Source organism: Conger conger, chromosome 7 (assembly GCF_963514075.1).
Source record: "Conger conger chromosome 7, fConCon1.1, whole genome shotgun sequence".
Classification (NCBI taxonomy): domain Eukaryota; kingdom Metazoa; phylum Chordata; class Actinopteri; order Anguilliformes; family Congridae; genus Conger; species Conger conger.
Window position 1 is genome coordinate 26,552,639 of NC_083766.1, and position 27,963 is coordinate 26,580,601.

The window sequence follows — 27,963 nt, forward strand, 5'->3', positions numbered from 1 at the left end:
TGCACTTAAAAGATTTTATTAAGAAAGAAATGAAATAAATGAAACCTTGTGTCATAGAGCAACAGGAAATATATAATTGACAAAGAAATATGAGAAATATGAGAAACCTTTTCGATGATCTGTGTAGTACATTTTACAAATGCAGAAACCAATACAAAAACATTGTGTGTTGGAAAAAAAACGAGCTTTTGTTTAAATTTGTTAATTAAATTTGATACTGAATCTGAATGTGCCATCATTTATAGCTCAAATCGTATTTGGCAAACACAGCAACATGGTTCTACATAGTATTTGACATGTTCTGAGGTCATGTCCTTAAATATTTTTCACAGTAGCGTTTGAAATATGGGAATTTAGTGGATTAATTATACGTTTCCTTACGGAAATATGAAATTTAAATTTTTTATTGCCATGTCTCTGAATAGATATTCAATTAACATTCAATGTCATTTCTGAATCAACCACGAATGACACTCAACCTCTCCATTTAGATACACATTTTGAAAGTAATACTCTTTTGGCGAGTGAATACAGAGCAAAACAATGGATAGAAGCTAAATAGGATACACTGGCTCTAGTAAAGAGTTAAGCTGTATACAATATCTGGTTCTTTTTAAATACAATGAAAAGGAAAACTAATTAAAGTGGTTCAAAGCTGTTCTTGCATAGCACAAAGCAGACTACTTAAATGTAAATTATGCTCTAATGTGCAAAATGCATACCAATAGGTTGATACAAACAATATTTATTATCATTATTACTATTAGTATTATTAAATATTTATATATGTATATATATATATACTTTAGGCATGATAAACATCCATACAATAGATTTGAATCAAAATATCTATACATTTATACATCATATCTCAAGGGTCTTCATCCTTAGAGTTTCCAATGGACTCTGTAACTGTGCGCTTGCATAAAATCTACTGCGGTAGGAACAGGCCCACCCCCTCAAACCGAACCCACCCCCTCACTGTCCCTGGTGGGCAGACAGCTGCCCCCTATGGCCCGTGTTCTGATACCCTGACACTACCATGGTGGTCCTCTGTTGGATCTGCTGCAACTCTATGTGCAGAGGAATTATTTTGAGTTTAGAGACCATAAAACCCACAACAGACATGTCCCTCCCTCCCAACCTCCCCACCCACCAACCCTCTCCCCTCCCCGCTAATCTACATGAGTTTGAAGTGACATCAGCTTTTCAATTGATTTAAGACCAGGGCAAGATAAAAGTAAAACATCTCCTTCCGATATGTGGTGAAAAAGTTATTTTTTCTTTTTCTTTTTCAACATTGTACACGTCTATACTTCCCTCTGAGGTCAACCTAAAGCTACCGTGGAAACCACCTCAAATAACTTTTTTTTTGTTGAGATTGTGAAAAAGCCCTTACTAATTACATATTGCTACATTAACGTAATTTAAAAAAACAAAACAAACTGAAAGCTTTTTAGCCAAAGGAAAGTTGCAATTCATATTTGTATTCAGAGTGAAAATTTTAAACCAAAAGTCTTTCCCCCCCATCTATCTGTCGTGGTTTGGTTTCTGTTGTTTGTTTTTTTTTTTGTTTTGTTTTTTTTGGAGGAGGGACTGATTTCATGCAACAAAAATAAAACATTAATCATCATCATGATAACAGAAGACATCATAGTGTCCAGGATACAGCACTAAACTATAACGCTGGTGCTTTTTTTTCCGTCTCTCTTTTGACAAGCAGCTATAAGTGTGTTAGAAAAGGAAAACAAAAAACTGTCTTTATCTTCCAAGGGCATTTGAGATAGAAGGCAGTGTAGCTGGTACTTTCTGAGCATGGTCTAAAAGGGTAGGGGGACATAAGAGAGCCCCAGCGATAGGACAGAACATAAGTTGGGTGGGATCTCGGAGCGGAGGGAACAGCCTTTCATACGATCAGTCAACCCTGAAAACTTGAAAGGCACTGCTCTTCACTCTCGATACATTTGCCCTATTCACCGGCTTTTGGCAGAGCTCCACCTAAACACCCAACCCGTGGGTCCTCCAGGACCTACAGCCATTTCTAAGTGTCTATTCCAGAGAAACTAGGAACCAAAAACAAAGAACAAGAGTGATTCAATTCTAAATATAAAATGCATTCCGACATTTAAATTACAGTTACATTCTTACTCATCACTATCCCATTCTTAAAACATATTTTTTAAGTGTGTACACATACACACAGATATATAAGATTGGATATTGTTTATTTATATATCTGCAATATCCACTGGCAAATTAAACCAGCATTTAATGGAACACTAACTTAGTTACTAAACAGTCGGGTAAAAGTGAACCAATAAATACTCTCTTCACACCGATTATGTTCAATATTTCATACACAGATCTTCAAAAAAACGTGTTCTTTCCCTTGTTTAGATTAGTTATATCTTACAGTTACATTTTGCAAATCTTAAACTTAATATTGACATCTCTAACACTTGATTAGTATTTACAATAAAACTAAATAAATTGTATGCTTAATGTAGCATGTGATAATCAAAGGATATTTTTCTCTTTTTTAAATCCATGAATGGAATTAAATTGTTTCCACTGAGACATGTTTTATTGCTATTGCTGAAACCCTATCTTGACGTAAAACAAGAAAGATAAAGAAAACCGATAAATCATAAACCAAAAAGAATTAACTACAAGGTATGGAAGAATATCTGACTTTCATTCAAGGTAGCATTTTGTGACTGATAACAGGAAGAAAAAACCATAGGCCATTTGTCAGATGCTGACTGATCATTAAAAAAAGAGAAATAAAATCAGCCCATGCAAATATTACATTTTCCCATATAACTGTGTTTACGTATTGATGGTGTAATGCACAACAAAATATTAGAAAAAAAAATAGATCTTTAACAATAGTTAGGCTATGTGCATTTGTAGAATAGCATTCTCTTGCGTATACTTTACTGTAGCATATTGTTTTAATAGAGTAGCACAATCCCCCTCAAACTGGTTCCATTACATTTTTACCACATTGCCCAGATACTAAGAGATGTTTTTTTAATCTTGAAGGTATACTATTTTTGTGTGACACAGAAGCATTGTGGGAACTGGACCACTTCAGACACCGTTTTTTTTTTTCCTCAAACAAAACATTTGGACAAAGAGAGAAAAGGAGACCTAGCGAAGATTAGTGTGGTTGAAGCATCCCCTGTATCTTGGGCTTCTTGTTGAGGTAGGTGGCCCAGTAGACCAGGTTGAAGGTTCCGAACAGGAGGGGGAACGCTATTCTAGCGATCCGGTCGATCTTGCTCACGCTGTTGAAGGTCTTCTTGGCCTCCGGCGGTTTGGGTTTGGGCTCTTCTTTTGGCTCGGTGGGCGGTGGGGGGGCGCTTTTGGCGATGGTCGCCAAACCAGGGTCTCTGGCGATGTTTGGGGCGAAAGCGGTCGCCGTGGCAGCCGTGTAGGTGTTGTTCTTCTTCAGCATGGACTCTTTCTTCTTCTTTTGCTGCGAGAGAAAACAGCGTTCACGTGAGCGTGGTCGCAGGGTACAATGCCATGCATGGAGAACTGCTGAAAATCTGCAGCAAACTGACTAAATAATTCACATGAATTACAACCCCACAAAAGCTTTGTGCTGTGATCTGCCCAAATATGTGCTTTTAATGTCTTCAAAAAAATGAAAAAGTACCATTTACAAAGATTCAGTTCTTTTAATCTACGGGGGCAGAATAGTTTCTGCTTTAAGTACTTTGAATCGGTAGCTTTAACATAACACAACATAACATAACAAAATAAAATAGCACAACATAACATAACAAAATGACGAATGAACAGGCCATTCCACCCAACAATGGCCACCATTTTCCTACCACTAAAGGGTACGTAATGCCTAGCTTACCTAAACTACACTCAGTGAGCACTTTAGGTAGACCTGTTCACCAGTGTGTTCATGCAAATATTGAATCAGCCAATAATGTGGCAGCAACTAAATCCATGAAAGCTTGCAGGCATGGTCAAGAGGTTCAGCTGTTTTTCAGACCAAATGTCAGAATGGGAACAAATGTGGCCTCAGTGACTTTGACCGTGGAATGATTATTGGTGCCAGACAGGGTGGTTTGAGTATCTCAGAAACTGCTGATCTCTTCGGATTTTCACGCACAACAGTCTCCAGAGTTTGCAGAGAATGATGTGAAAGACAATAAACACAATAAGCAGCAGTTCTGCAGGCATAAGTCCAACAAATACCTAATTAAGTGCTCACTGCGTGTGGCTTCATATCATGCACTGATCACTGGGTTGGCCATGACGGGTGACGGGGGATTTGTCACTAAAGAAAGCATCACCCGTTAGTGGTGATGTCATGTCCCATAACTCCAGCTGACGTTGAGACAGATGAATTATATGTGTGCAGCCATTTTGCAACCTACGAACAATCACATTCAAGCTCCAAATGGAATTTCCTTAATGGCTAACATCTGTTTTAACGTAACATCATTCCACTGAATACTGATGAATATATTTATGACATAATGAAAAGCTGCAGTCACAATAATTTCATCCTCATTACTCTAAGTGTAGTATCAAATGTTTTTTTTAAAAGATGAAAAGTTTTACCGCTATCCCTATGTGCAGTTATTAAACTAATGCACGGAAACATGGCCAGTGTTAATTCAACTCCAATAAGGATCATATGCACCCTGTATGAGTTCATTTAACACTGAACATTTTACAGGGTAACAGGCTTTTTCTGTATTTTGATATTCACTCAGTGATCACTTTTAGGTAGACCTGTACACCAGCTTGTTAATTCAAATATTTAATCAGCCAATCATGTGGCAGCAACTAAATGCATAGAACCATAGTGGTTGAGAGGTTCAGCTGTTTTTCAGACCAAATGTCAGAATGGGGAAGAAATGTGATCTAAGTGACTTTGACCGTGGAATGATTGTTGGTCAGAGGAGAAGGGATAGTCTGCTCGAAGCTGACAGGAAGGTGACAATAACACAAATAACCAGACATTACAACAGTGGTATGCATAGGGGAATCTTTGAACACACCTCAAACCTCTAAGTGGATAGGCTACAGCAACAGAAGTAAAAATAAGTCTAAATACCTAATAAAGTGCTCCCTGGGTGTATATTGGGAAACAACATCCAGCTACATGATGTTTTCAGCTGGTGAGCTTGTAGTGATGACTCACCTTTTCAGGCACAACACTTTTCCCGTCCCAAGCGTAGCCCCTCTTGGTGAAGTAGTTCACCGTGGCGAACTCGATGAGGGCGGAAAACACGAAGGCGTAGCAGACGGCGATGAACCAGTCCATGGCCGTGGCGTAGGCCACTTTCGGAAGAGAGTTCCTAGCACTGATACTGAGGGTTGTCATGGTGAGGACAGTGGTCACTCCTGCAGAGACAGAACAAGGAAGGAAGGATGCAGTCAGGCTGTGCAGGGTGCACCATCACGGACGAAGGGTCCGGGCAGGTCGCAGGGGACACGACATCAAATCCTCCCCTCCCCCCGAAATTAACAAGGTCCTGTTAGTGCCCCCCCAAGAAAAAAAATCCAAAAGATGAATCAAATTTCCTATTCGCCTATTCCTATTTCCCACCCCCATTTTCTTTTCTAAACCACTTCCTCCGGGTTGGGGGGGTGGGGCAGCACACATTGGCAGAAATACAGGCCAAGTCCCCAATCGCAGGGCCCACACACTCACACATTCATACCCCAAGGATAGGACAATTTACACTCTCCAATTAATCTAACCTGCATGTCTACCCAGAGGAAACCAATGTGGCCAATGTAGTCGTAGTAATAATAATAACACAACAACAATAATAACAATAATAACAATAATAATAACTATTATTATTATTAGTATTATTATTATTATTATCATCATCATTATTATTATTGTTATTGTTATTATTATTATGAGTAGTACTAGTATTGTTATATTAGTAGTAGCAGTAGTAGAATTATTATAATATCAGCTATTAATAGTTAGTAGTAGTATTAGAAGATGTGACTTCCATGACTTGCAACTGAAATATTTTGCATCCATACAGTAATTAACTCAGTTCAGGTCCTTCTCTGATCTGCACTGGAACAGCGGAACCTGTACCACCAGTCGTTAAGAATTTAAGAAAATAGTCCAAGCTATACCCTCACTTGCATGCAAGCCCATTCTGTCTATTAAAAACAAACAATTACAACAACAAAAAACATGTTGCTGTAGACATATGTAAAATCATGAAACTTGAATCTGTATCATCATATTTGGATACAGTAAAACTGTTTAAATGGATGAAGCATAAGCTACCATTAAGTTGACAGCTTTAGCATAAAATTTAGATTAGCTAGCGCAAAGCTTGCCAATTTTTAAAAAGCACCCTGGATTTGCCTCTTCCCGTGTCGCATGAACAATGTGACAGGCAGCCCGTCATAGGCTGTGCATTTTAAACATGCAGGCATGCAAGCACACAATCTGTTTACTGTGGGACTGAAGCTTCATGCTACGCTACTTTGATCTTCAGGACATCATAAGCAATATTCCACACGCAGCCTGTAGGAACATAGTCGCAGAAAAAGAGAGAGAGGGAAGGACAGAATAATTTAAAAGTTAAACGCCCCCTTTGCTGACAAATGGCTAAGTGCCTTGAGATTATGAGGTTAACCACTCAGGGACGAGGAGGCTTGTGAGAAAATGTATATAATTTGTTATTTAGATGACGCTATTATCTAAGGCGACTTACAGTTGATTAGACTAAGCAAGGGACAACACCTGCCCTGGAGCAATGCAGGGTTTAGGGCCACGCTCAAGGGCCCGATAGCTGCGTGGATCTTATTATGGCTACACCAGGACTTGAACCAATGATCTTTTGAGGGTCCCAGTCACGTGCCTTAGCAACTAGACGACAGGCTACCCCCGTCAGAAGCCCACAATGTTCTGCTGCCCAGACATCCTGGCAAAGAGCACCCAGAGGCTCCTGCTAACATAGTATCCTCGTAGCGTGGCGGCTTCCAAGGTGCGACATTTTCAGAGGCTCTGAAGATATTGATCAATAACCCAGGACTCTCATTACATGCACAGGTGAGCTGAAAAGCGCGGTGTTGCCAAGTCTGCTTATAAAACGGTCTGTTTTTATTCTCCAAAGTCACTTGTTAGTAGTGGGTTGAGTTTTTTCGGGCTCATTTTTTTGGGCTCATTCATGGTTACGTACGGCTTAATTGCACAAATTAAGTTGTAAATGTAGCTATTAGCGATCCACCTTACTCTCCAGTCTCTCCCTGCGCACACCTCCACCTCCCTCCCCGGTTCTCTTCCACTTTTCCTGGGCTCCTTCCGTCGACGCTTCTGAAGCCGCTTATTTGTCTCGCGAAACCTGCCAACTCTGCAGGCCGGCGCAACTGTCTGCCTCTCTCGCCGAGATGTTCCAGCCTGCTTTATTACCGGCCGCTCTCCGCCGGACCGGTGACACGCGTTTATGACAGGAGGAGGCAGAAACGCATTTCGTTTGGGGACATGTTGAATCACCGCACACTTCACGCCGGATTGTGGCTCCTGCCGTTTGACCCGGGGCTGAGCCTGAGGTAGCGTTTTAATAATGTCGCTGCGGCTGGCAGCCGCGTGATTCCGGAAGGTTCCGGCATCGCTTCCCTTTCAGGGGGCAGAGCGGGAAACAAGATAAACATCCCACCGTCGGTGGTGAACCGAGCCTTGAGCGATGTCTGCTAAAGTGCGACAAATCCTCCGAAAATAAACTACCCGGACCCATCTGAATACCAGGCTTCCATTACATTTCACTTTGCTATAACACAGCAAGTGATAAATCAAGTGGAATACAATGCAAACGGTGTCGTTTTTGATTGAACTTACTAATTAGCAGAATTAAAAATGTATGTTTTTTTTGCAGTTTGGTTTAATTAGTATGTTTTATATGGTTGGCAGACACCCACTTCTAGAGTGCCCTATAGTACAGTTTAAGTACTGTCCACTTTGTAAAGAAGGATGTTAACTGAAGTAGTCTGGGTTAAACACCCCAACCCAATCAACAGTGGCAGGGTGCAATCTGGAAGCTGAACCCACCAGCCTTTGGATACAGGTCCTCTTCGATAACCATATCGCTAAAGACTTCACCCTTTTGAGATTCAGGGACCCCCACCCAGACCTTTGGCGGACCCCCATCAAAAAGACGTTGTATAACACAGAATGGGGGGGTGGGGGGCGGAGTGTTGGGGGTACGGTGATATTATGATTTCCCGTGGGGTGAGGGGTTTGGGGGAGATTGCTATCACAGACCTGGAGGAGAGATAGTGTGACGATTGTGATCGGAAGGGGAGATGGTATTGAAATCGAGGTTGACAGTGCGGTCGCAACCCTCCCTAAAGACACCCTACACCTTCATGGACCCAGGTCTTGGGCAACTGCTGTTTAAGAGACCACCCCTGCCTCTTCTCCAGGTTTCCAGATTCAGAAGAAAGCGAATTAAGCAGAAGCTTAATCGCGATCCAGGTAGGAGCTTGTGAAGGGCCAACCAATGATGCACTTGGGGGGAGAGGGGGTTAGGAAGTTGGAAACAGTGATGGATGGGGCAATTCATTAACGGTACCTTTTTGCGAAACAGGGGGCGAAGCTATCAGGGGGAAGTACAGGCCGGGGGTGGTTTAGATGCCCATTCATTACAAACAAACGGCACAAATTCATTACATTACAAACAAACGCTACATTCTTTCAATAGCTTACTCAGGTCAGACATTGTGTTGTCCGGTCAGGACCACAATTCGGTCCTATGCTGATAATGACAAAACCCGACATCCCAGGCATCGGACAACCCTGGAAATACCGTGATATTCCCCAAACAGCACAGCACATAGTATCTGCACAGGCTGCACAGAGTCTCCCACTGTGGGTGAGCCAGGGTCTGCAGGCCTGCGCTCAGAAGACCGAGGGCTCTCCCTCTCTGCTGTATCATACTCCTGTGTCGGTCTCTAAACTCTTCACGTTCAGAAGCCTCCTCGGTTCATAAACAATGTCTGTTTCCCTCACGGGGCTCACAAGCCATTCATCAGCATGGAGGGAAAATGCTCCCTTTTTTAAACCTTAACCCTTGTGTAGTCTTAACATTCTGTATACTCCCCTTGTCCTAAGGGTAAAAAATTACCCGCCTGCACTCAACCCATAAAATAAAGCGCTTAATTGAATTTTCAACCCAAAATCTATTAAGTGTCACTCATCACAAATTTTGTCATCAAATTTCAAGATGAAAAAATATTGTTTAGGGGGTTTTCTCTGCTGCTAAACATAGTGGCGTGTCATTTTTTACATTAAAACAACACAAGGGCAAGAATGGCCCAAAACTTTTATTTGATGGTGTACTCCTTCGCCAGAAAGTTGTGGGTAGGTAGCTTTGGGCAGGTAGCAATGCAGGATGTCGTTTCATAGTTTAGGTAGCTGGAAATGTCCTTGTGATGCAAGCTAGGTGTAAACCGTTTTCATAAAGTCTAGAGTGGATAAGTGCTTGCCAATATTTCCTCTATCGAATATTGGATGTTTCCAGAATAAAATATCAGAAACCCAATGCAAAATTCACATTCTGCCTCTTGTTCCGTGCCAGTAAAGGCATGGTTTTATACAGATGTCCGCACAGTGAGCCTGAACAGTGTCTTGGTAGGCAGGAAGGTCTGTCGAACAGAGGTATCCATCTTGTTTTCCAAGCGCTGTTAGTTTTGGTTTACTGGATGCAACAAATGATATATTTCCTGACTGAAAACCCATGGCAGCATATTAAACTAGCATAGGTTACATCATATTGTATTTGCATCTACCGTCGACGGTAAACACAGTGGGAAAGAAAGAGACGTCTACGCCGGTGTAAATACGAAAGGTTCATCCAGCTGACATCGCAGCCGCTAACACGAGCGAAAGCAGAGCCACGCTGGAGTGCGAAGCTGTGGGAGACGCACTTGGCTGCTGAGGTACGTGCAAATAAACATTTCGCGGCGGAGTTCGCCTTTAACGCGGAGAGCAGCTCCGGAGCGCTCTGTGCTGCGAGCGATCGGCGTCACGAGGGCCCCACGCGCCCCCCCACGCACTCCCCCGCACCGGGCCAGCTGGCATACTGCCCCCGGGGCACAGGTACCGAAAAGCCTCGCTGCGTCCGGGGAGAGGGGAGGGAGGGTGGGGGTGCTTCCGTCCGACCCCGTTTCCCTCAGAGGTAGCGAGAGAGGATCCACCATCTTACGCACGGCGAAGACACAAAGCTGCGTTGCCATGGAAACTACTACTTCACATGCGGTAACTGGCTTTACTTGTGTGCCGTGCCCGGAATGTCGGAGCTGCAGTAGGGAGTGGCGTTCCTGCGCCATCCGGAACGTCCTCCGGACGGGATCCTGCCCGGAAATCTGACCAAAGGTCACATCTTTTTAACATGCTTGTTTCAAGCACTTTAATAATAATAATTTGCTATTTAGCTGGCACTTTCACGCAAAGCTACTTACAGTTGATTAGACTAAGCAGGGGACAATCCCTCTCGGAGCAATGTGGGGTTAAGGGCCTCGGTCAAGGGCCCAACGGCTGTGTGGATCTTCTGGGTCTCAGTCATGTACCTTAGCCACTAGGCTACAGGCTGCACGGCTATTTTGACCCTTACCCCACCCGAAGCGCACACCACAATCCCTTTCCCGCACCTGTAACCAGCAGGAGGGGGGCAGGGACTGAAAGGGGGTTTTCAGCGATGGTCTCCAATCCCGTCTGACAGTTCTGACGTGGGCTAATGCGCCACGATGGGCTCACAGACCCTAAACGAACACAGTCGCTCATACGAGAAGTTTAGAAACCGACGAATCGCGCGCTAACTCCATTATTGTGCCTCTTTCACCCGATTTAATCCCGCGCGTGGAGACGAGGACATTTGATTCGGATGAGGTGCGTCTCTTAACGAGGTGTCCCCCGACAAACGCTGCAGGGGCACGCAGGAATTCAGAGAGATTAAGAGAAATGACGAGAGACCACAGCCCCCGGAAATAAGATTATCACCCTCAGGTGAGGAACAAGATGGGAGATGATCGAGGGGCTCTTCATGGTCTATCAGTCTCAATCTTCAGAACCCAAGAGGAATCAAATAAATGGACCTCATCTTTTCACTTACATTACAGTGGTTTAGCGAACACTTTTATCCAAAGCAATTTACAGTTGTTTAGGCTGTTGGATTAAGCAGCTAACAGCGGCACTGATCTTATTGTGGTTACACTGGGGCTTGAACCACCAACCTCCTGAGTCTCAGTCAAGCGCCTTAGCTACTAGGCTACAGGCCGCCTCTTCATTAATTAATGTTGATGAATGAATGAGTTAATTCTCCAACTCCAATGTGACGCGCGACTGTATTTAGCATCCAAGCCAAATGAGTAAATAAATAATAAATACACGAATGTAAAAAGCGAGCATCGCGCCGTGTGCCGCAGAACGCACGCCCACAGAGCGGGGCCTGCGCGGGCGGCATCATGGGAGAAAAAGAGAGGAGGCTCGGCTCGTCACGGGCAGCCGTTCGTCTTCATCACGCGCGGCGAGGGGCCTCCCCTCACAGGACAGAGTCAGGGGGCTTTGAGCCGCTCTCGGTCCGCCGGAGGAGGCTCCGGACCGGGCCTGAGAGACGCTTCGGGCTCCGGCCCTTAATCAGCAGATACATCACAACCGCAGCTTACTGCAGCCGCTGAAAATACGCCCTGAACCGCTCTAAACGCCAGGGAGGGAGGGAGGGAGAGAGAGAGGGAGGGAAGAAGGGAGGGAGAGAGGGAGGGAGAGGGAGGAAAGGAAGGAGAGAGGGAGGGAGGGGTGGAAGGAAGAGAGAGGGAGGAGAGAAGAGAGGGGGAGAGAGGGAGGAAGGGCAGAGACGGAGGGAGGGAGAGAGAGAGAGGGAGAGCAGAGGGAGGAGAGAGGGAGGGTTGGAAGGAAGAGAGAGGGAGGAGAGAGAGAAGTAGGGAGGGAGAGAGAGAGCGAGGGAAAGGAGGGACATTAACCCTTTCAGTGCTGCTGTTGGCGCTGACTGACAGTAATGGGCGTGGGGGGGTGTATGCGGTAAAAACAAAGAATAATGGAACATATTAATTCCATTTGCCTTTGATATTAGAGCCCCTTTGTCTGGCTTTTTCATTTCTGTGATAAATAAAGCAATTGAAAGCACTTTATTTATTTATTTATTTATTTATCCGGGTCCTCTGAATATATCAGCAGGCTTTAATCGGCGCGGTGACAAATAGACGTCCGTGCCCACTCCCGGCTTCTCAGATTGCCTATTTATCTAAAAGGCAGCCTCTGCGTACGGCGTGTTCTCCGACTGCCCACCCCGCTCACGGAGAGCCGGGCCTGAGGTCTCAATCGCCCATCCCGGCTCACGGAGACAATCGCCTCTTAATTACACCAGTGAAAAAACCCAGCTTGAGCCTGCATATTTCCCCCTTCCAGAAGGGACAAATATTTCAAGCAGGACTTCTTAAAAAAAAAAATGTTTAGCCTAAAATCTATATGAAGGACGCCAGGTGTAGCCCAGAGGTTGGGATGCATGTGCTAGTTTCAGCTGCCTATGGGGGCTCTGTAAGAAAAGCACTGCTGGGGCCTGGTGAGCTAATGCTGTGCTAAAAATAAAATATACCACCACCCCATCCTCCTTTCATTTTAGGGCATGATGAATCGCATCGCATTGGATTAGTGAGATTTTGTTTATTTTACACCCAGGCCTGGTCACTGTTGTTTTCAGATACCCTTGGATCGGGTATGTCATGCACTCATTATCTGCAGTTAGTTAAACATCCTCACGGGGTGCTGTGGGGGGGGGGGGGGGGGGGGGGGATGGGGGGGTTATTTCCTCCCGGATACGTGTCCCAGTAGCCCAGAAGGGAATGTGCACAGCGCATAAAAAGCCATACAGCGGGCTGATCTGAAAGGGAGAGGAGAGGACGCCCGGACAAAAGATATGCCAGCGCATGGGGGACGCGTATGGCCAACGTCCCGTGAACAGAACATACATCTTGACCTGGATTGCGTCTCGGCCTGAAAGGCCTCATTGTGAGAAGGGCATCTAATCTCAGGCTGAGGGGGGGTGGGTGTGGGATAAACAACGCCAGGCTCCCTCCCTGAGAATCGCAGGGTGCAACTTTAAATTATTCAGCCGGGAGGAGAGCGCTCACTACCCCAAACACGCCGATGAACAGCGTAAGTAAGGTCGAGCAAGGACACCGAGCCGGCAAGCCCGCAGTGGAGAAGCGAAAATAATAAAAAAAATCTTCCCTCCCTTCAACAACTTCTCTTACATAAGTCACCGGGTTCCCTCCGATTCCTCCCCTTATGACAGGACACCACCGCAGTTCTGTCTGTTCGGGGATTTAAAGAGCCCTTGACTCAACTCGTCAGCGTGCGCAATCTCCTTGGGAAATAAGGCCACCGTGCATTGTACAGCTTAGACAAAGAGCAGAGGGTCTTTCAAGAGGAGCAGGATCTAGCCCATGCCTTAAAGCCTTTGAAAAGTATGGGTTTTTGGAATGTTTCAATTCAAAAGTCTAAATCGGTGTTCTAGAACTTGACTGCTTTCAGTTACCAGTAGTGATTGTGACGTCAGCATTAGAATGCTCAGGTAAGAACATTCTAATCACATGTGATGTCACAGCCTACAGGGTTAATGATAGAAAGCAAGCGAGTGAGTATAACTGCATACCCTGCTTAACTGGGGCTGCACAGCTGTAATTAGTGATTGTTCAAATAAAACACTAAAATAATATTATTTTTGTTAGAAACAATAGCTTAATTTCACATTTAACAAGAGGAGTTGCACATCTCTTAAGATTAACAACAGCAACACCCCAAAAAAAAAGAATTCTGTGACTTGACAGTTTTTAAAAACCTCCCTGGGTTCACGGTATCTTGCCTGGCGGCAGATAATCTTTTGTCAGTATTTGTTCATCTCTATTTTTGGAAAGTCCTTCACAAGGACTGGGCCCAGGGTTAGTGATAACTCGGCTCACCAGTGTGTGTGGGTGTGTGTGTGTGTGTGTGTGGGTCGTGTATTACTCTGTCATGTCCCCTGATCTTTGATCAACATGAAACAGAAAAACGAGCACTCACCAAACACAGTCCTAGCGGGTACTGACTCTCTGTTGAGCCAAAACGACACCTGGGACAGGATCACTGTCATTATGCAGGGCAGGTAGGTCTGGATGACGAAGTAGCCAATCTTCCTCTTTAAGTGGAAGTGTGTTGTCATGACAACATACTCTCCTGCGAGCGGAAGATGAAGAAAGAGATTATATAGACACAAATATGAAAACCCAGATGACGCGAAGCGAAGTGGCGGCGGGTAAATAAACGAGGCGTCGGCGTGGAGCGGGGGGCGCGGGGGAGAGGGGGCGGGGTCGCCAGATGAGCCTTTCTGTCGGTCTTCCCGATCCCTCCCCCGGCGGATCCCGTCAGGGCGACGGCCGCTGGAAACGGCGGAACGCACTGACCTATTGATCCCTGCAGCGCGATAACATCCTTCATATCCGCCCCGACTCAGCAGGTTCCCACAATTACACCCGGGCGTCGGGGACATCTGTCTCCCACAGGCTCTCCGCGCCGTAGTCAATAAAACGCTATTTCTTATCGCAAGTTGTTTTTGCGAGAAGATGGATTTATCGAAGTTCTCGCAGGCCCAATCAGCGTCCGCGTAATTAACTGAACGTTTAAGTTTATGAACCAACCAGCGGTATGGGCTAGGACAGTAATTGGTATTAATATGGGTATCCATCAGGTCATGATAGACCGGTATGTATATTCTATGGTGACACATGCAATGGAAAACAAATCAATAAGTGCTTAAGCAATAGCCATGCAGAATGAGCCGGGCCCTCTCCAATCAATCACTCTGCGGAATTAACATGCACTCATTCGCCACCGATCTGCGCTGACACTTTAAACAATAGCCAGTAAAAGAGGCATTGAATGGGCTGTCTCAGCATTATTAACTTGTGGTTTTATTCAAAGTACAGTTTACAACAGCCTTTCTTACCGCAGGCATTTATTGTGTTCGTATCAGTGGGACAAAACCGCTAAAAACCGTCAAATACCCACCACAAGAATTGTCATAAAAGAACTAGTCACGTTCTTTCTCGCTAGTGGTCCTATCAGGTGAGCACATCTCAGAGGGTTCTCTCCGTCTCTGAGTGATTCACGGTGTGAAAACGGGTTTAAATTAAACACTGACCTGTACTGGACTGGACCACGCCGGAGTCCACCGTCTGGCCCATTAAGTCGTACTGGTTGAGTCGAGACCCATCTTCAGCCACCACCACGGACTGGGCGGCCCCTCTCGTCCAGACATACACCACCTCCGCACGCGTGTAGGCATCTGAGGGCCAAGCATCAGAACACATGAGAAACAGGAGCCCCTAATAATCTCACACGGGTTAACTGGAGAAAGTGACACGCCTCAGAAATCATCCTGAACACCTCCGTATAACCTCCTAAGACCTAGTAATTCACAGCAACAAACTGGACCTACAACCAGATGTGATACTGTTGTTGTCCCAAGTTTGAAAAGCTCCTACCTTTAATTACCTCACAAATGAATCCAGTTGTATTGGTGTTTGCTTTCCCATACTGGGCTACACTACTAATAAGTGAATAAGAACAGGTATACAGGGAGTAGCATGAGATAGCCAGAAGAAGAGCTTCTATTGATTGAACAGACTGTTTTCTGGGCTTGTGGAAGAGGGTGACCCTGTTCACAGCAGCTTCCAAAGGTGAGAGCGTAAAACTCGTAATTGCCATGTTTGTCCCCAAAAAGAGAACATTTCGCTTCCTGCGATTCAGCAGGTCAGCACTGCAGAGCCGGGTTTTCTGGCACCAATGAAATATTTAAGGCTTTAAGGTAACGGCTGCTTTTTGAAATTCATATCATGACGTGGTTTCTGCACAGTCGGTCGCGGGCGAGCTCACGTTCCCTCTTTAGGGTCAACGGCCCTGGTGGCACAAGGCTTCGGGTGTGTCACGTCGCCGTGACGACAGCCACTCGTTAACACACAGCCAGAGGACCTCTCAGCGTTCTGTCATTATAAGAGGGAAGAGGAGGCACTCACAGCTGCCGAACTTCAATGGGCAGGCGTGGGCATCCATCGGAAAATCTTCAAGGTGCATGGGACACTCTGCTCTCACCGTCAATCTGGAGAAAGAGAGAGAGGGAGGAAGGGCGGGGTGAGAGAGAGAGAGAGAGGAGAGAGAAGGGGACGAAGGGAAAGATGGAGGAGAGAGAGGGAGAGAGCAAGAGAGAGTGAGGCGAGATAGGAATAGACAGCGAGAGAAACAGTGACAGAAATAGAGTGATAGAGAAAAAAGCAGATGGACAGAGAGAGAGAGAGAGAGAGGGGAGTAAGAGAGAAATGCAGTGACAGAGAAGGAGACCAGGAAAGAGAGGGCATTCAGTATGCACTACCAAACCTTGCTGCCTTTGGCTTTTGAATACAGCTATTCACACCACACTGTGGTGCCTTCGGCTTGTGAACAAAGCGGTATTCTCCACTGTAAAACCGGTAGAATACGGCACACCACTGAACCTGAATCCACCACAGACTCCAAGGGCCCCGCAGCCGTCTCTGACAGCCCGCGTGAAGGAACGTCGATATAACCGGGACATGTCTCCAATTCGTCATCCGCCTGACATAAATATGTACTCACACCGGGCCCTAATCTCCTAATAAACACGTTAAAAGATGCTTTATCGAGTCCCCAGCGCCCCGGACATTAGCGCTCTTTACAGGACAGCTGAAAGTTGATGCGTGCCACTTTAATTTATAGGTCCTCCAGGCAGATTCATACAGATCTGTCCCGTGCGTCGCCTGCATCTCAGGCGAGATCCTTCTTGCGCTCCCTCTGGAGCCTCCGTTCTCACAAAGGGTTATCCAAGCGTGATCCGTGCCTTCCAACCGCGGGATATAAGTGGAGGCCCCACACAGTGTCTCTCTTAGGAAAGAATTTATTAATGATACGTTTCCCTCAGCTTGACCTTCACGGGCTATCGAACAAGCGATCAACGCCTGAAGGCGGAAGACCGCAGAGAGAATGGGGTGCGTCTTTGAAGGCCGAATGACAACAAAAGGATGTGAACTATTCATTGTGCCCCCTCCTCCGCCCGTTGCATCCCATACTCTTTTCCTATAGTATTTTCTTACCTCATGGTATAGAGCAGGGTCCCCTCCTCCGTGATACGGAGCAGTTTATTCGGCATGGTCATGTTGTGGGCCACCGATTTCTTCCCGTTGTGGAAGAACGTGTCCGGGGTCCAGATCTTACTGGCCATCAGGTTGTTCAAACGGAGCACGGCCATTGGCCCTTTGAATTTTAGCCTTTCGTCTTTCCAGCTCTGGCGAAAGAAGACGTCTATGGTGTACTCCTATGAAAGGGAAAAAGGTGTAAGGAGATGTCTATGGTGTACTCCTATGAAAGGGGGAAAGGTGTAAGGAGATGTCTATGGTTTACAACTATGAAAGGGGAAAAGGTGTAAGGAGATGTCTATGGTGTACTCCTATGAAAGGGGAAAAGGTGTAAGGAGATGTCTATGGTGTACTCCTATGAAAGGGGAAAAGGTGTAAGGAGATGTCTATGGTGTACTCCTATGAAAGGGGAAAAGGTGTAAGGAGATGTCTGTGGTGTACTCCTATGAAATGCTAATTGAATCCATCGTCTCCCAGCCAACCCTCCAGTTCCACTCTCTACAGCTTTTAATTCTTAAGAGCACATTCAATACCCGGAGCTGAAAACCCAGCGCTCTGATAACCCTTCTCTCTGGCATGTCATCCCACTTCCAATAATCTGCAGTGGCCCATTTTTTAAAAAAACCTAATGGGGTTTTTCCTTTAGATTTAAGGGCTTTCATAAAAGTTACATTACCTAAGTGTGGCAAATTCACGCCACGCAATTTGTGTGCTTATCTGACCAGAATGCACCTTTTCCGCATTGACTCAGACACTAAGTAACGGTCATGATGACTGAGGCTCTTCTTTAATTCATTCACTTTCCCTGACAGACCCTGCCAAATAGATCACACTATGCCTTTTCCTGCAAAGTAGGTTAATTATTCTGGCAGGTAACAAAGTTGACGGGCGGTGCAGACGGAACGTAAAATGAGGGAAAAAACAGGTTAGCTGCAGCCTGTTCAGTGACTGAACACTGCAGAAACCGTGGGCCCATATGTCACAAAAAGCAATTATCTCACATCATGTCAAAAACACATGGCAGAAGAGATGAATGCTATGGCTTCACAAATATGAAACAACAAAGGAAGATAATAACACAAGATGGATACGGAGGGAAGTCTCCTTCCAGCGCACCAGGCCATAAAATAATCTTTCTCTTCGAACGTGATGAGGAAACAACAGCCCGTCCCAAAATTTGACATGTTCAATAGTGACAATTTTATTCTGTGTTGTTACTTGTTTTAATACGAGAGCTCGTTGGATTTTTTCCCAGTGATATGCCTACTCTAAGGTGTGACATCAGAAATACGGAATTAGAATGTTCTCAAAAATCCAATGTAATAATGACTACTACAAAGGAGTACAATGGAGTTCTAGAACACTGACTTCGAATTTTGAAAAAAAAAAAAAACATTCCACAAACCTCCTCTTCAAAGAGGTAATTGCCAGAGATTTACTGTCACTGTTTTAAGACAGCATAGCTGTCACTGGAAAGGAGCAGCCATTCCACATGTCACAGGGTTCAATTCATGGATTTGTCTAGAACAAGGTCAAGATATCCAAGATTCCAAGGCATTTGTCCAATAGGGGAAACATCTGCCAATAGCTGCGTGAACAAAGTATATAATTTCGCATTTCATAAATATTTAAATTAAACGCTTACATCAACCTACAGTTATCCACAGAAGACGGAATGGAGATCATGAGTAACAATCAAATGAAGGCAATGTATTTTTCTAAGCCTTCTGCTGCCACTGCAAACCCCATGGAAGGAAATGCTAATTATAAAATGACCTGCATCAGTAGACCAAGATAAAGGAATTTCAATATGTGGTTTAAATCGAACGACTAATAATTTCAGTGATCTTTTTTTTCTTCTTCTTTTTTTTTTTTAAACACCCTGGCATTATTTCCCAAGGGCCACAAATCAATCACTGTCCCCTTTCTGGGAAATGAAGTGAACAGACCCACGGAAATGGTCCCGTCATTCTCCCGTGACGAGAGGGTTCGGGGTGAGCGCGATATGGAGGGGTGGCGACATTTAAAGAGGGAAAGATGGGCGTACCATGTCGTGGTCTGAGACGGGTCCGATACTCGTCACGAAAATGTCAGTCTTGACTTCAGTTACGCGCTCTGTTGAAGCAAGAAATTAGCAGAGTGAGTGTCAATCAGTGTCCCTCGTTAGCTCCAACTACCTCTTACTCCTCAGGAGTATTGCTCACTGTTGATCTAATCATTCCCAAATTGTCACCGAGCCCCCAACTGTCAACTGCTCAACTGTCAACTGCCTATTTTTCTGCACTTCCTTTTTCAAGAGCGACTGGCTGTTTCAGGGTCATAATAGAGCAAGAAAAAACTCAAATGAATATACGGTCTGTGAGTGTGTGTGTACGTGTCTGTATATGTGTGTGTGTGCATGCATGCGTTGTGTGGTTGTGCTGCACTCCGTAATCAAGCGTTCATGATGTCACTGTATGTGGTTGCTGCAGCAGTTATATGTGTGTAGCGGTTGTCAGTGTCACTGAAACATAATTGTTTGAGGCGTACCTAAGATAGACTGTTGTGCTTCTGGGTGGCTCATCAGGTTAAGGCACCATGCTGTGGTGCATGGATGAGCTCCATTGGTCTTAGATTTATATCCAGACCATGTCAGTGCTGCCTGTAGATCTAGAAGATGATGAGCAATCTAGATTTCTAGATTATGTCTCACAGGGTGTGGGAGGGTTCAGTCAGTTTAGCATCAGAACTAGAACCGTGAACTGCAGGCCAAAGCTGCCTACGAAAGGTCTTCCTCTGACTCCACCCTATGCAAGCATGGCTGTCGGCTACAGTGTACAGTATACAAGATTAGGGTGCCGATATTGCATGTTCTGGGGGAGGAACATGGATGTTTATACTAACTTGGGCAGCTTGTAGCGCAGTGGCTAAGGTTTTCTCTTGAACTATTTATTGTTATAAATCGATGGACATTTAAAATTAGGGGTGGGAATTAGACGTGGTCAGCCCTATGTTGGGTGGAGATATAAATAGACTGGCGTGTGTGTCTGGAAGGTTAAGAAACCCTGGGTAATGTAACCTTAGATGTGCGGGTGAGGGACACTCAAACCTCAACGCTCCTCTGATCTTGTGCACTCGAGGGAGTAATTGTCCACGCCTTGGTGAACCTATCTCGTACAAAGTGTTTAATGAAGTCCTGTCCTTCTGCGCTGTCCTTGCGGTGGTAAAAACAGGGCGCAATATCCATATAATCAGTGTTCTGTGATCGCCTGGGCCCTGTGCAATTCCCTCGCCCTTCAACCACACTGTCGTCCAGGTCAGTGCGTTCAATACCGCCCTGTTTGCATCCAGCCCCCCGCCCCCGACATGCTGTAAAGTTGAGCCAAGACTGAGCAACAGGCAAGGGCCATTAAACAACCCAAGCAGGGACTTTCAAACGGTTATGAACATAACTCTCTGTCTCTCTCACACACACACACACACTCGCAGACACACACGCCTGAACCTGTCAAGTGGACCGTGTCCAAAATGACCGACCCAAACATCCCTGGGTAAGTTGTTAATCAGCGAGAGAGGCCATTTTGCGCAGCGTGAGTGGTAATGGATGGTGTGTAAGTGGCAGGCAGGGGCCGTACCTCCGAGGCCAGGTCTGAGGCGATTGTCATAGCCGTCCAGCAGGCTGTCCAGGATGCGGGTGAACACAGTGGTGTTGTCCTTCTGCTCGTCAGAGACGCTGTTCTGATTGGAGCTGGAAAAGCGATGGGAGAACGCCTGAATAACACCGGTGTGTGTGTGTGTGTATGTGTGTGTATGTGTCTGTGTGTGTGTGAGTGAGTGTGCGCGTGTGTGTGTGTGTCAGTGTGTGTGTGAGTGTGTGAGTACGTGTGTGCGAGAGTGTGTGCGTGTGTGTGGGTGTTTGTGCGCGTGAGTGTGTGTATGAGTGTGCGTGTGCATGAGTGTGCATGTGAGTGTGTGTGTGTGTGTGTGAGTGTGTGTGTGTGTGTGAGTGTGCGTGTGCATGAGTGTGCATGTGAGTGTGTGTGTGTGTGTGAGTGTGTGTGTCTGTGTGTGAGTGTGTGTGTGTGTGTTTGAGTGTGTGTGTGTGTGTGTGTGCGTGTGTGTGAGAGAGAGCATGTGTGAGTGTGTGTGTGAGGGTGTGAGTGTGTGTGTGAGAGCGTGGGCGAGTGTGTGTGTGTGTGTGAGTGTGTGTGTGAGAGCGTGTGTGAGTGTGTGTGGGTGTGTTGGTGTGTGTGAGTGTGTGTGTGAGAGCGTGTGTGAGTGTGTGTGGGTGTGTTGGTGTGTGTGAGTGTGTGTGTGTGTGAGAGCGTGTGTGAGTGTGTGTGAGAGCGTGAGTGTGTGAGCGTGTGCGTTTGTGTGAGTGTGCGGAGGGGTTAAGCTGCTACACAGACCTCCACCAAATCGCATCCTGTTGTACATTTAAAATCACACACTTTGAATACACGCAAATGCCGATGAACATGTCAGAGAGTAAAAGAAAGCTAATGTGTTCCTGTATCATTTTAACACAGAGGAAAACAACATGTATGAATTTTATGATGCAGTATTAATGTTTTAATAGTCTTTTTATATCAATGAACCTGGTGCATGCACACATTTCATCACCATGAAATACATTCAGAAACATGAATACCACAGCCGAAAAAACAGCACTTTCAAATTTGACTAAAAACAGGCGAGCCTCCCTCCCACAAACACTGATTTGGAACATAATGATTGGCTTAATAAAGGTGGGCGAACGCGCCTTTTTTTCTACCTGTGAAGGGCAATTTCTGCTCTTGCAAAACAATCACTGCAAAACCAAAATCTGCTCACATCAATAATCTTCCACCGGATGCAAATCACATTTTTTTCCTTTCTCTTTCTGATAGCAGACCACGCAGGTTTGATTGCATGCTGAATATATATTCCCTGTTTCAAAACAAACTCCATACTGCATCTGCCCCAAGGAGAGGAGGAGGTCATCAAGATTAGTTAACAAGGACTCACAAGGGGGGGGGGGGGGGGGGGTTGAAATAAATAAATAGCAGGCAGGAAGATCGGCAGAAGGAACAGAAAGGCACTTAGGACTGAGGGAACGAGCAGGGGATTTTCACGCATGTTGCTAAATGATTATCAAAATCAAGACTTGCTTTCAGCGTCATGTCATGAACTACATGCTAACCGGCTTAATTGCTCCTATTATTAATTTCCAGACTGCTCACTCTCCTGATGCTATCTCCACGCCTCTTCCAAATTACACATTTCAGAATAGTACCCCAATGCAAATATTTTTTACTAGGGGGGATGCACAATGTTACAGTATATTCAGAATCTGAACATGTTCATTTGAAACTGCACTACTACCCTGAATATAATGATTCCAAGGGAATCTCAAAAAAGACTACGAATGCAACATGAATTTCTGGTCTTGCTTCCCTGGTCAAGTAATGCACCTGCAGTCTAGCTCCAGCTAAACCTTTTAATCCAAACAGAAGCAGCAAAGCGGCCACTTCTCAACCCCGGACAGAGCACCAAAACTCCAATTAAAAATGTGGACCATTTTCAAGTTAACCAACAGAAAAGATGAAAAAATCTAACCATTGCACATCCACACAAAGTCAGGTGTGGCTATATTGTACATCACACTACCCCCATACCCACAAACACACCCCCCTTCCCCCCCAACACACACACCTCCAAATGAAGGAATGTTTGTTTATGACTGTGCGCTAGTGAAGCCACACACAAGCTCAAGGCTTTTGATACACTGTGGCATTACTCTTCAGTGGACGCTAACGCTAGCCGTCGCCGGAATGGCGCGTGCCTTGGAGTACTTCACAGTGTGAATAATGAAAATGAATCTGAAAGAATATATATGTTTTGGGGGAGTAAAAGTGCAGATGAGGCGTGAGCCGCACACATGTTATGGGCTGGGGCCACTTCCTTATAAAATATTGTACACCATCCCCATCTACAGGTCATCTGAACATTAACAGGAGTCCTCCCGGCACTCCGCAGACTGGCTGGGATCTCGGCACACGCACGGCACGTTACGGCTGGAAACGTGTCCGCACGGCCGCTTCAGCGTTCCGCCGCGCCACTTCATTCCAACTGAACAGGAATGCAGACGCCAATCAAAGGGAGGAAATGTATCACACTATTTGGGACTCATCACAGAGAAATCTTTCTAACATTTTCCGTGGTTTTTTTTTCTTTCTTTTTTTAAAGCACACACGCCTTCAGATTTGCGCTAATAACATGACACTCAGTTTAGGTACCACAGAGAATACGCTGCCCATCTATTTTTAAAGCACTTTTAACCCTTCGTGGTGTGAGATCATATGTGTTTAGAATGCTCTTACCTGAACATTCTAATGCTGATGTAAGAATCACTACTGGTAACTGAAACTAATGGAGTTCTAGAACACTGACTAACTGACAGAACACTAAAAAATAAATAAAAACATTCCAAAAAAAATACTCTTCAAAGGGTTATGACTACTTCCCAGTACCTACAGCCCATTGACACTGACATTGTCACTAAAGACAAGCACTTTAGGGAAAGCATATCAATGCTATGACCACAAACAAAAGGTTTCTAAATAAAAGGAATACATGTCATTTTCTTAGGTTTGATAGATATATAAGATATATATAGGTTTGATAGACATAAAGCTGGCAGCTTAAATGAAATGCTCGGGCCTGTAAAAAAAACATGACGTACACAATTCAAATATATCCAAATGTAGCATCTGTGCACCATGACAACCACTTTCTATGGTGCTTGTACATTAATATTCTAGGTTTGTACTGGCAAGATTTATTTGGAACAAACTGCAAGCAATTAAACACACACACACACAGCTTTGTAGGTCTATAATTCAAATCTTTCGCAACCTTCTTGTGTCAAATTCACATCAAAATCTGGCACATTTAGCTGAACATAGATTTTCAACCTGGAAGTGACCAAAATATGTCCTCCCTTTTTAAAAGACAGGCCTTCCGCTACAGTTATTTTCAGGTTTAAGTGCTATAATAACAGTTTAGAAAGTTGGCAGAATTGTAAACATAATACTGCTGTTGATATTATTGTTGCAGTTATTGGTAGTATTGCAATCTCACACACATCTCTACAGGATGAGCAAAACTTTGGCACACTGATGTTGTGCTCTTGATAAAACGCTTTGTCCCCTAAACACCAGCCATGAGTTACAGAGTGCGTAGAATATGAACTATTATACGCTTCTTCAAAACAACGTCTGCTCAATCAAATAATGACCGTGATGTCACAACAATTGTTTTGTTCGAGTGTTATAGACCGCCAGCGCAGAGTAATTCGTGAACTTATTACAGGTCACAGCAGAGCATCTTGGATCAAGATCCTAATTACAAAGAACTCTAATAACAATATATACGGGACAAACGGGAAGGTGCAGAAACACAATAATTACTATCACGCTTTCCCTGGCTGCCTAATGATCAGTTAGCTCACTAGTTTGGCAACAATAGAATGAACTTTATGAAAACATAATTTTTCTGCTTCATTAAATGACTTTTCATTTTGCTCAACCTGGGATTTAGAGAAGATGAATACAGCCTTTGCAGTTAGTGCAGAATGCACGTTGTTTCTCTTAACTGTACAGGCTCTGTGCAACACGCCGGCTTAGTCAACGTAACATTGGAAACAGCGTCCTTACCTTTTTCCAGAGTAGACATTTACCACCAACACGCAGGCCCATATACACAGTACTGCTGATGCCGTTCGTCCCAACATTGTTTTTCACTGAGGGAAATTTATCTACAGGGGAAGGAAAGACAAACAAATGCATTAGAAAACAGTTCCGTCAGATTTACATGTTATGAAGAAAGCTAATGGATTAACAATGAGATACTTTCAATTTAGACCAGGAAGACGATGCCAAAGACCACAAGAATTACACCAGTAACTTTCATTTGGAAACCACCCTTCTAGAACCGTGCAGTCTACCGTGGTGTCTGTTTAACAACAGATGCCTAGTTATTTTCAGAAAACGTTAATGATGTATCTAATTGTCAGATGTCAACAGACATGAATCGAGCATGTCTATACGTTTTAAACGCTGTCGTGGTGACATTTCAATCTGCACGCGCTATGCCCGAACCATGTGTCACTTACATAAACACCATCTGAATCCAAATATGTTATCATTTGGTGTAAACGGTGTCACCAACGAGTCTATCGGTCCAATTATTGTTCGCTGCTCGCCTGGCGTGCTGTTGCGGCGTACGATGCTTCACCCTTTAGAAGCTGTTCACGATTTTGGATTCCACATTAGAAATAGTCTCACCGTGGTTTACAAAAACCAGCAAGGTTTTGAGGCAGCAGCACACACGGAAGAACGCCTTCCCGTGACTGCAGCCTTCGAACGGGTAATGCACGAGGGTGAATGACAGATTACATATAAACACAAGACACACAATAAACACAAGCACAATGCATGGGAATCATGCTCCACCGTCACTTACATCTGACAAAAACCTATTTAAAATGTCACATCGTTTGTTACCATGGCACTTGTGCGCATAATCCGCGAATATAGTTGAAAATAGGAGACAGTCAGCACCAACCAAATCTTCCTATACGCTGTCGTTTTTGCCTCCGTCCATCATAATATCGTTTCTACACACTATGTTTCAGTGCTGAAAACTAACAGGTTAACGCATTAAACAAAGGAAACCGAGTGATGATTTGCTGAAAATGACATTTGACAGAATTCACGCTCAGTCGGTTTAATTTTCTAAGCATTACAAAATACTCTCGAGATTCTAAAGCAATTAATTTCCCGGCGAAAGACGCTCTAATCAATAGAAAAACCATTATGCCACAGGCGACTGGCAATAAATATGATGAACGTGTTATTGAAACGTGCACTATACTAACTGCGAATTCTATTCTGGTTTAATTCGACCAAGACAGCCTAGGATGTGCCGAAAACGTACAATGCAATCGATGTCTAATATAATGTTAAAATTCCTTTACTCGACAAGGATTTGATGAAGCTGGGATAATGCAGATTAAGTCTACCATACTACTAGACTTTGGAACTAATTTCATAGATGGACGTCCTTTAAATATATTTAAAGTTGGTAGATCAATGTAATATACACCTGCCATGCACGCAGCCTTCTTCTAAACATGCTCAGTATTTTAATTCGAACACGTCAAGCAATTAAGTAGCCTAACTGTATGCTCTTATAGTATAACCGCTATGCAGGCTCCGTACAAGTCAGCCTTCAGAAAATAGCAGGCAGTTAAAGAATATCAATATTCAATAAAGGCACCTCCGTTCCTACCTCAAACTTATCATTTCACACTTTCCACGAAACTCCTTTTATGATTCTTTTTTTCCACAGCACCCTGACTATGTAGCTAAATCAGAACTCAATGCAGTTCCAACTGCTATTGTCGACCCCCAACAGCCCCCCTTCCCCCAACACCCCCCCCCCCCCCCCCCCTTTCCGAATTTTCAACTGGTAAAAGCCCAACAACATGAAAAATATGAAACCACTTACATCGATATGCCAGTGATATTCAACTGTGTCGTATCCTTCAACTTTTACGGATACCTTTTTTCTAGACGGATACGTTGCGAAAAATCCTCATAGATCTCTGATCTGCCGAATTTTAGCTGGAGGCTCGTGTAGCGGCTGCTGACGATGTCGAGCCTGCGCAGGTCTCGCGCGCTATTCCTTCGTGTGGGGAGTTAGACTCTTCCCAGTCCCTGCAAATTGGTAATCTAACTACAAAATCTACTCTAAATTCAGAGATTGCAGCCAAATAAAGCCTTTCTTTACCAAGACAATAGTAATATGTCCCTGGGTAAACCGGATGTGAAATAGGCTGTGACTTCATGCCAGGGCGATTTTATTTTAGAATGGAAGGTGGTACCAATCTCTCATCTAAAGACCAATCCGCCCATTTTTTTATATGCAGCACAATTTAACTTCCACTGCTGTCGACTTAATCTCTTTTCAGTGGCTGCAAAATCAAATCCTCTTACATTTTCAACCCGGATCTCTTGTTTTTCCCCTCCTTTTCCCTGCACTAGACGGATCTCTGATGTTTTGCAATCGAAAATACAGTTTTACATTTCTATAATAAAAACATTAAGCATAACCGTCCGCTGATACTAAAACGAAGATCTTTAATCAAATATTTCATAAAGTCAAAAGCAATACTATATGAATATGAATATGCCTCATGCAAATTTTAAGAAACGGAATTCCTTCTCAAGGAGACATTCTTCCCAATCCTAAGAAATCCACACTGTATTCTCCACACCGAACGAGCTAATGTGACTCCGAACTCCGAATATCACCTTAAATTACTCGCTGTAGCCTGCTCTCAAAGACCTGGATTCTCCTCTAAACAGCACCACGGCGTCTGTGTCTACAGCATAATGTCACGTTGCTATTTATCGTAGCATACGAGTGAGCAAATACTGTAGCTTCTACAGGCTATGCCGTACGATGCCTCCGCAAAGCCGTTCGGCGAAACTGAGCGTAGCTTTCGTTGTCATTAACGTTTTAAATTAAGTTAAAACTACAAGCCAGGCGATCGTTGAAATATGTCAGGAAACAGGAGCGATGTCGCTCCCTATCTAAATAACTTCTTCAAGGCAGAACACCCACCGATCTCAATAATTGCTTCAAAATGCATTTGCTACAGACGACTGAAATCCACACGTCCTTCACAGGCAAATCATCACCCATCACATGGCAAATAGACTAAAT

General features: G+C 44.4%; 1 protein-coding gene across 4 annotated transcripts; it reads right to left on the reverse strand.

Annotated features, from left to right (window-relative positions):
* gabra1 (gamma-aminobutyric acid type A receptor subunit alpha1) lies at positions 1-27,963 on the reverse strand. Of its 4 annotated transcripts, none has more exons than XM_061248613.1 (10): positions 27,862-27,963; positions 24,888-24,988; positions 20,826-20,938; positions 19,259-19,326; positions 17,170-17,390; positions 16,081-16,163; positions 15,207-15,350; positions 14,090-14,242; positions 5,177-5,379; positions 1-3,481 (listed from the first exon to the last, which is right to left on the reverse strand). In XM_061248613.1, the coding sequence occupies exons 2-10, from the start codon at positions 24,962-24,964 to the stop codon at positions 3,164-3,166; spliced, it is 1,380 nt and encodes a 459-aa protein (XP_061104597.1). In that variant the 5' UTR covers positions 24,965-24,988; positions 27,862-27,963; the 3' UTR covers positions 1-3,163. The 4 variants fall into 4 exon arrangements, with proteins under 4 accessions (XP_061104597.1, XP_061104595.1, XP_061104596.1 ...); XM_061248611.1 differs by lacking the exon at positions 27,862-27,963 and adding an exon at positions 26,743-27,597; XM_061248612.1 differs by lacking the exon at positions 27,862-27,963 and adding an exon at positions 26,524-26,652.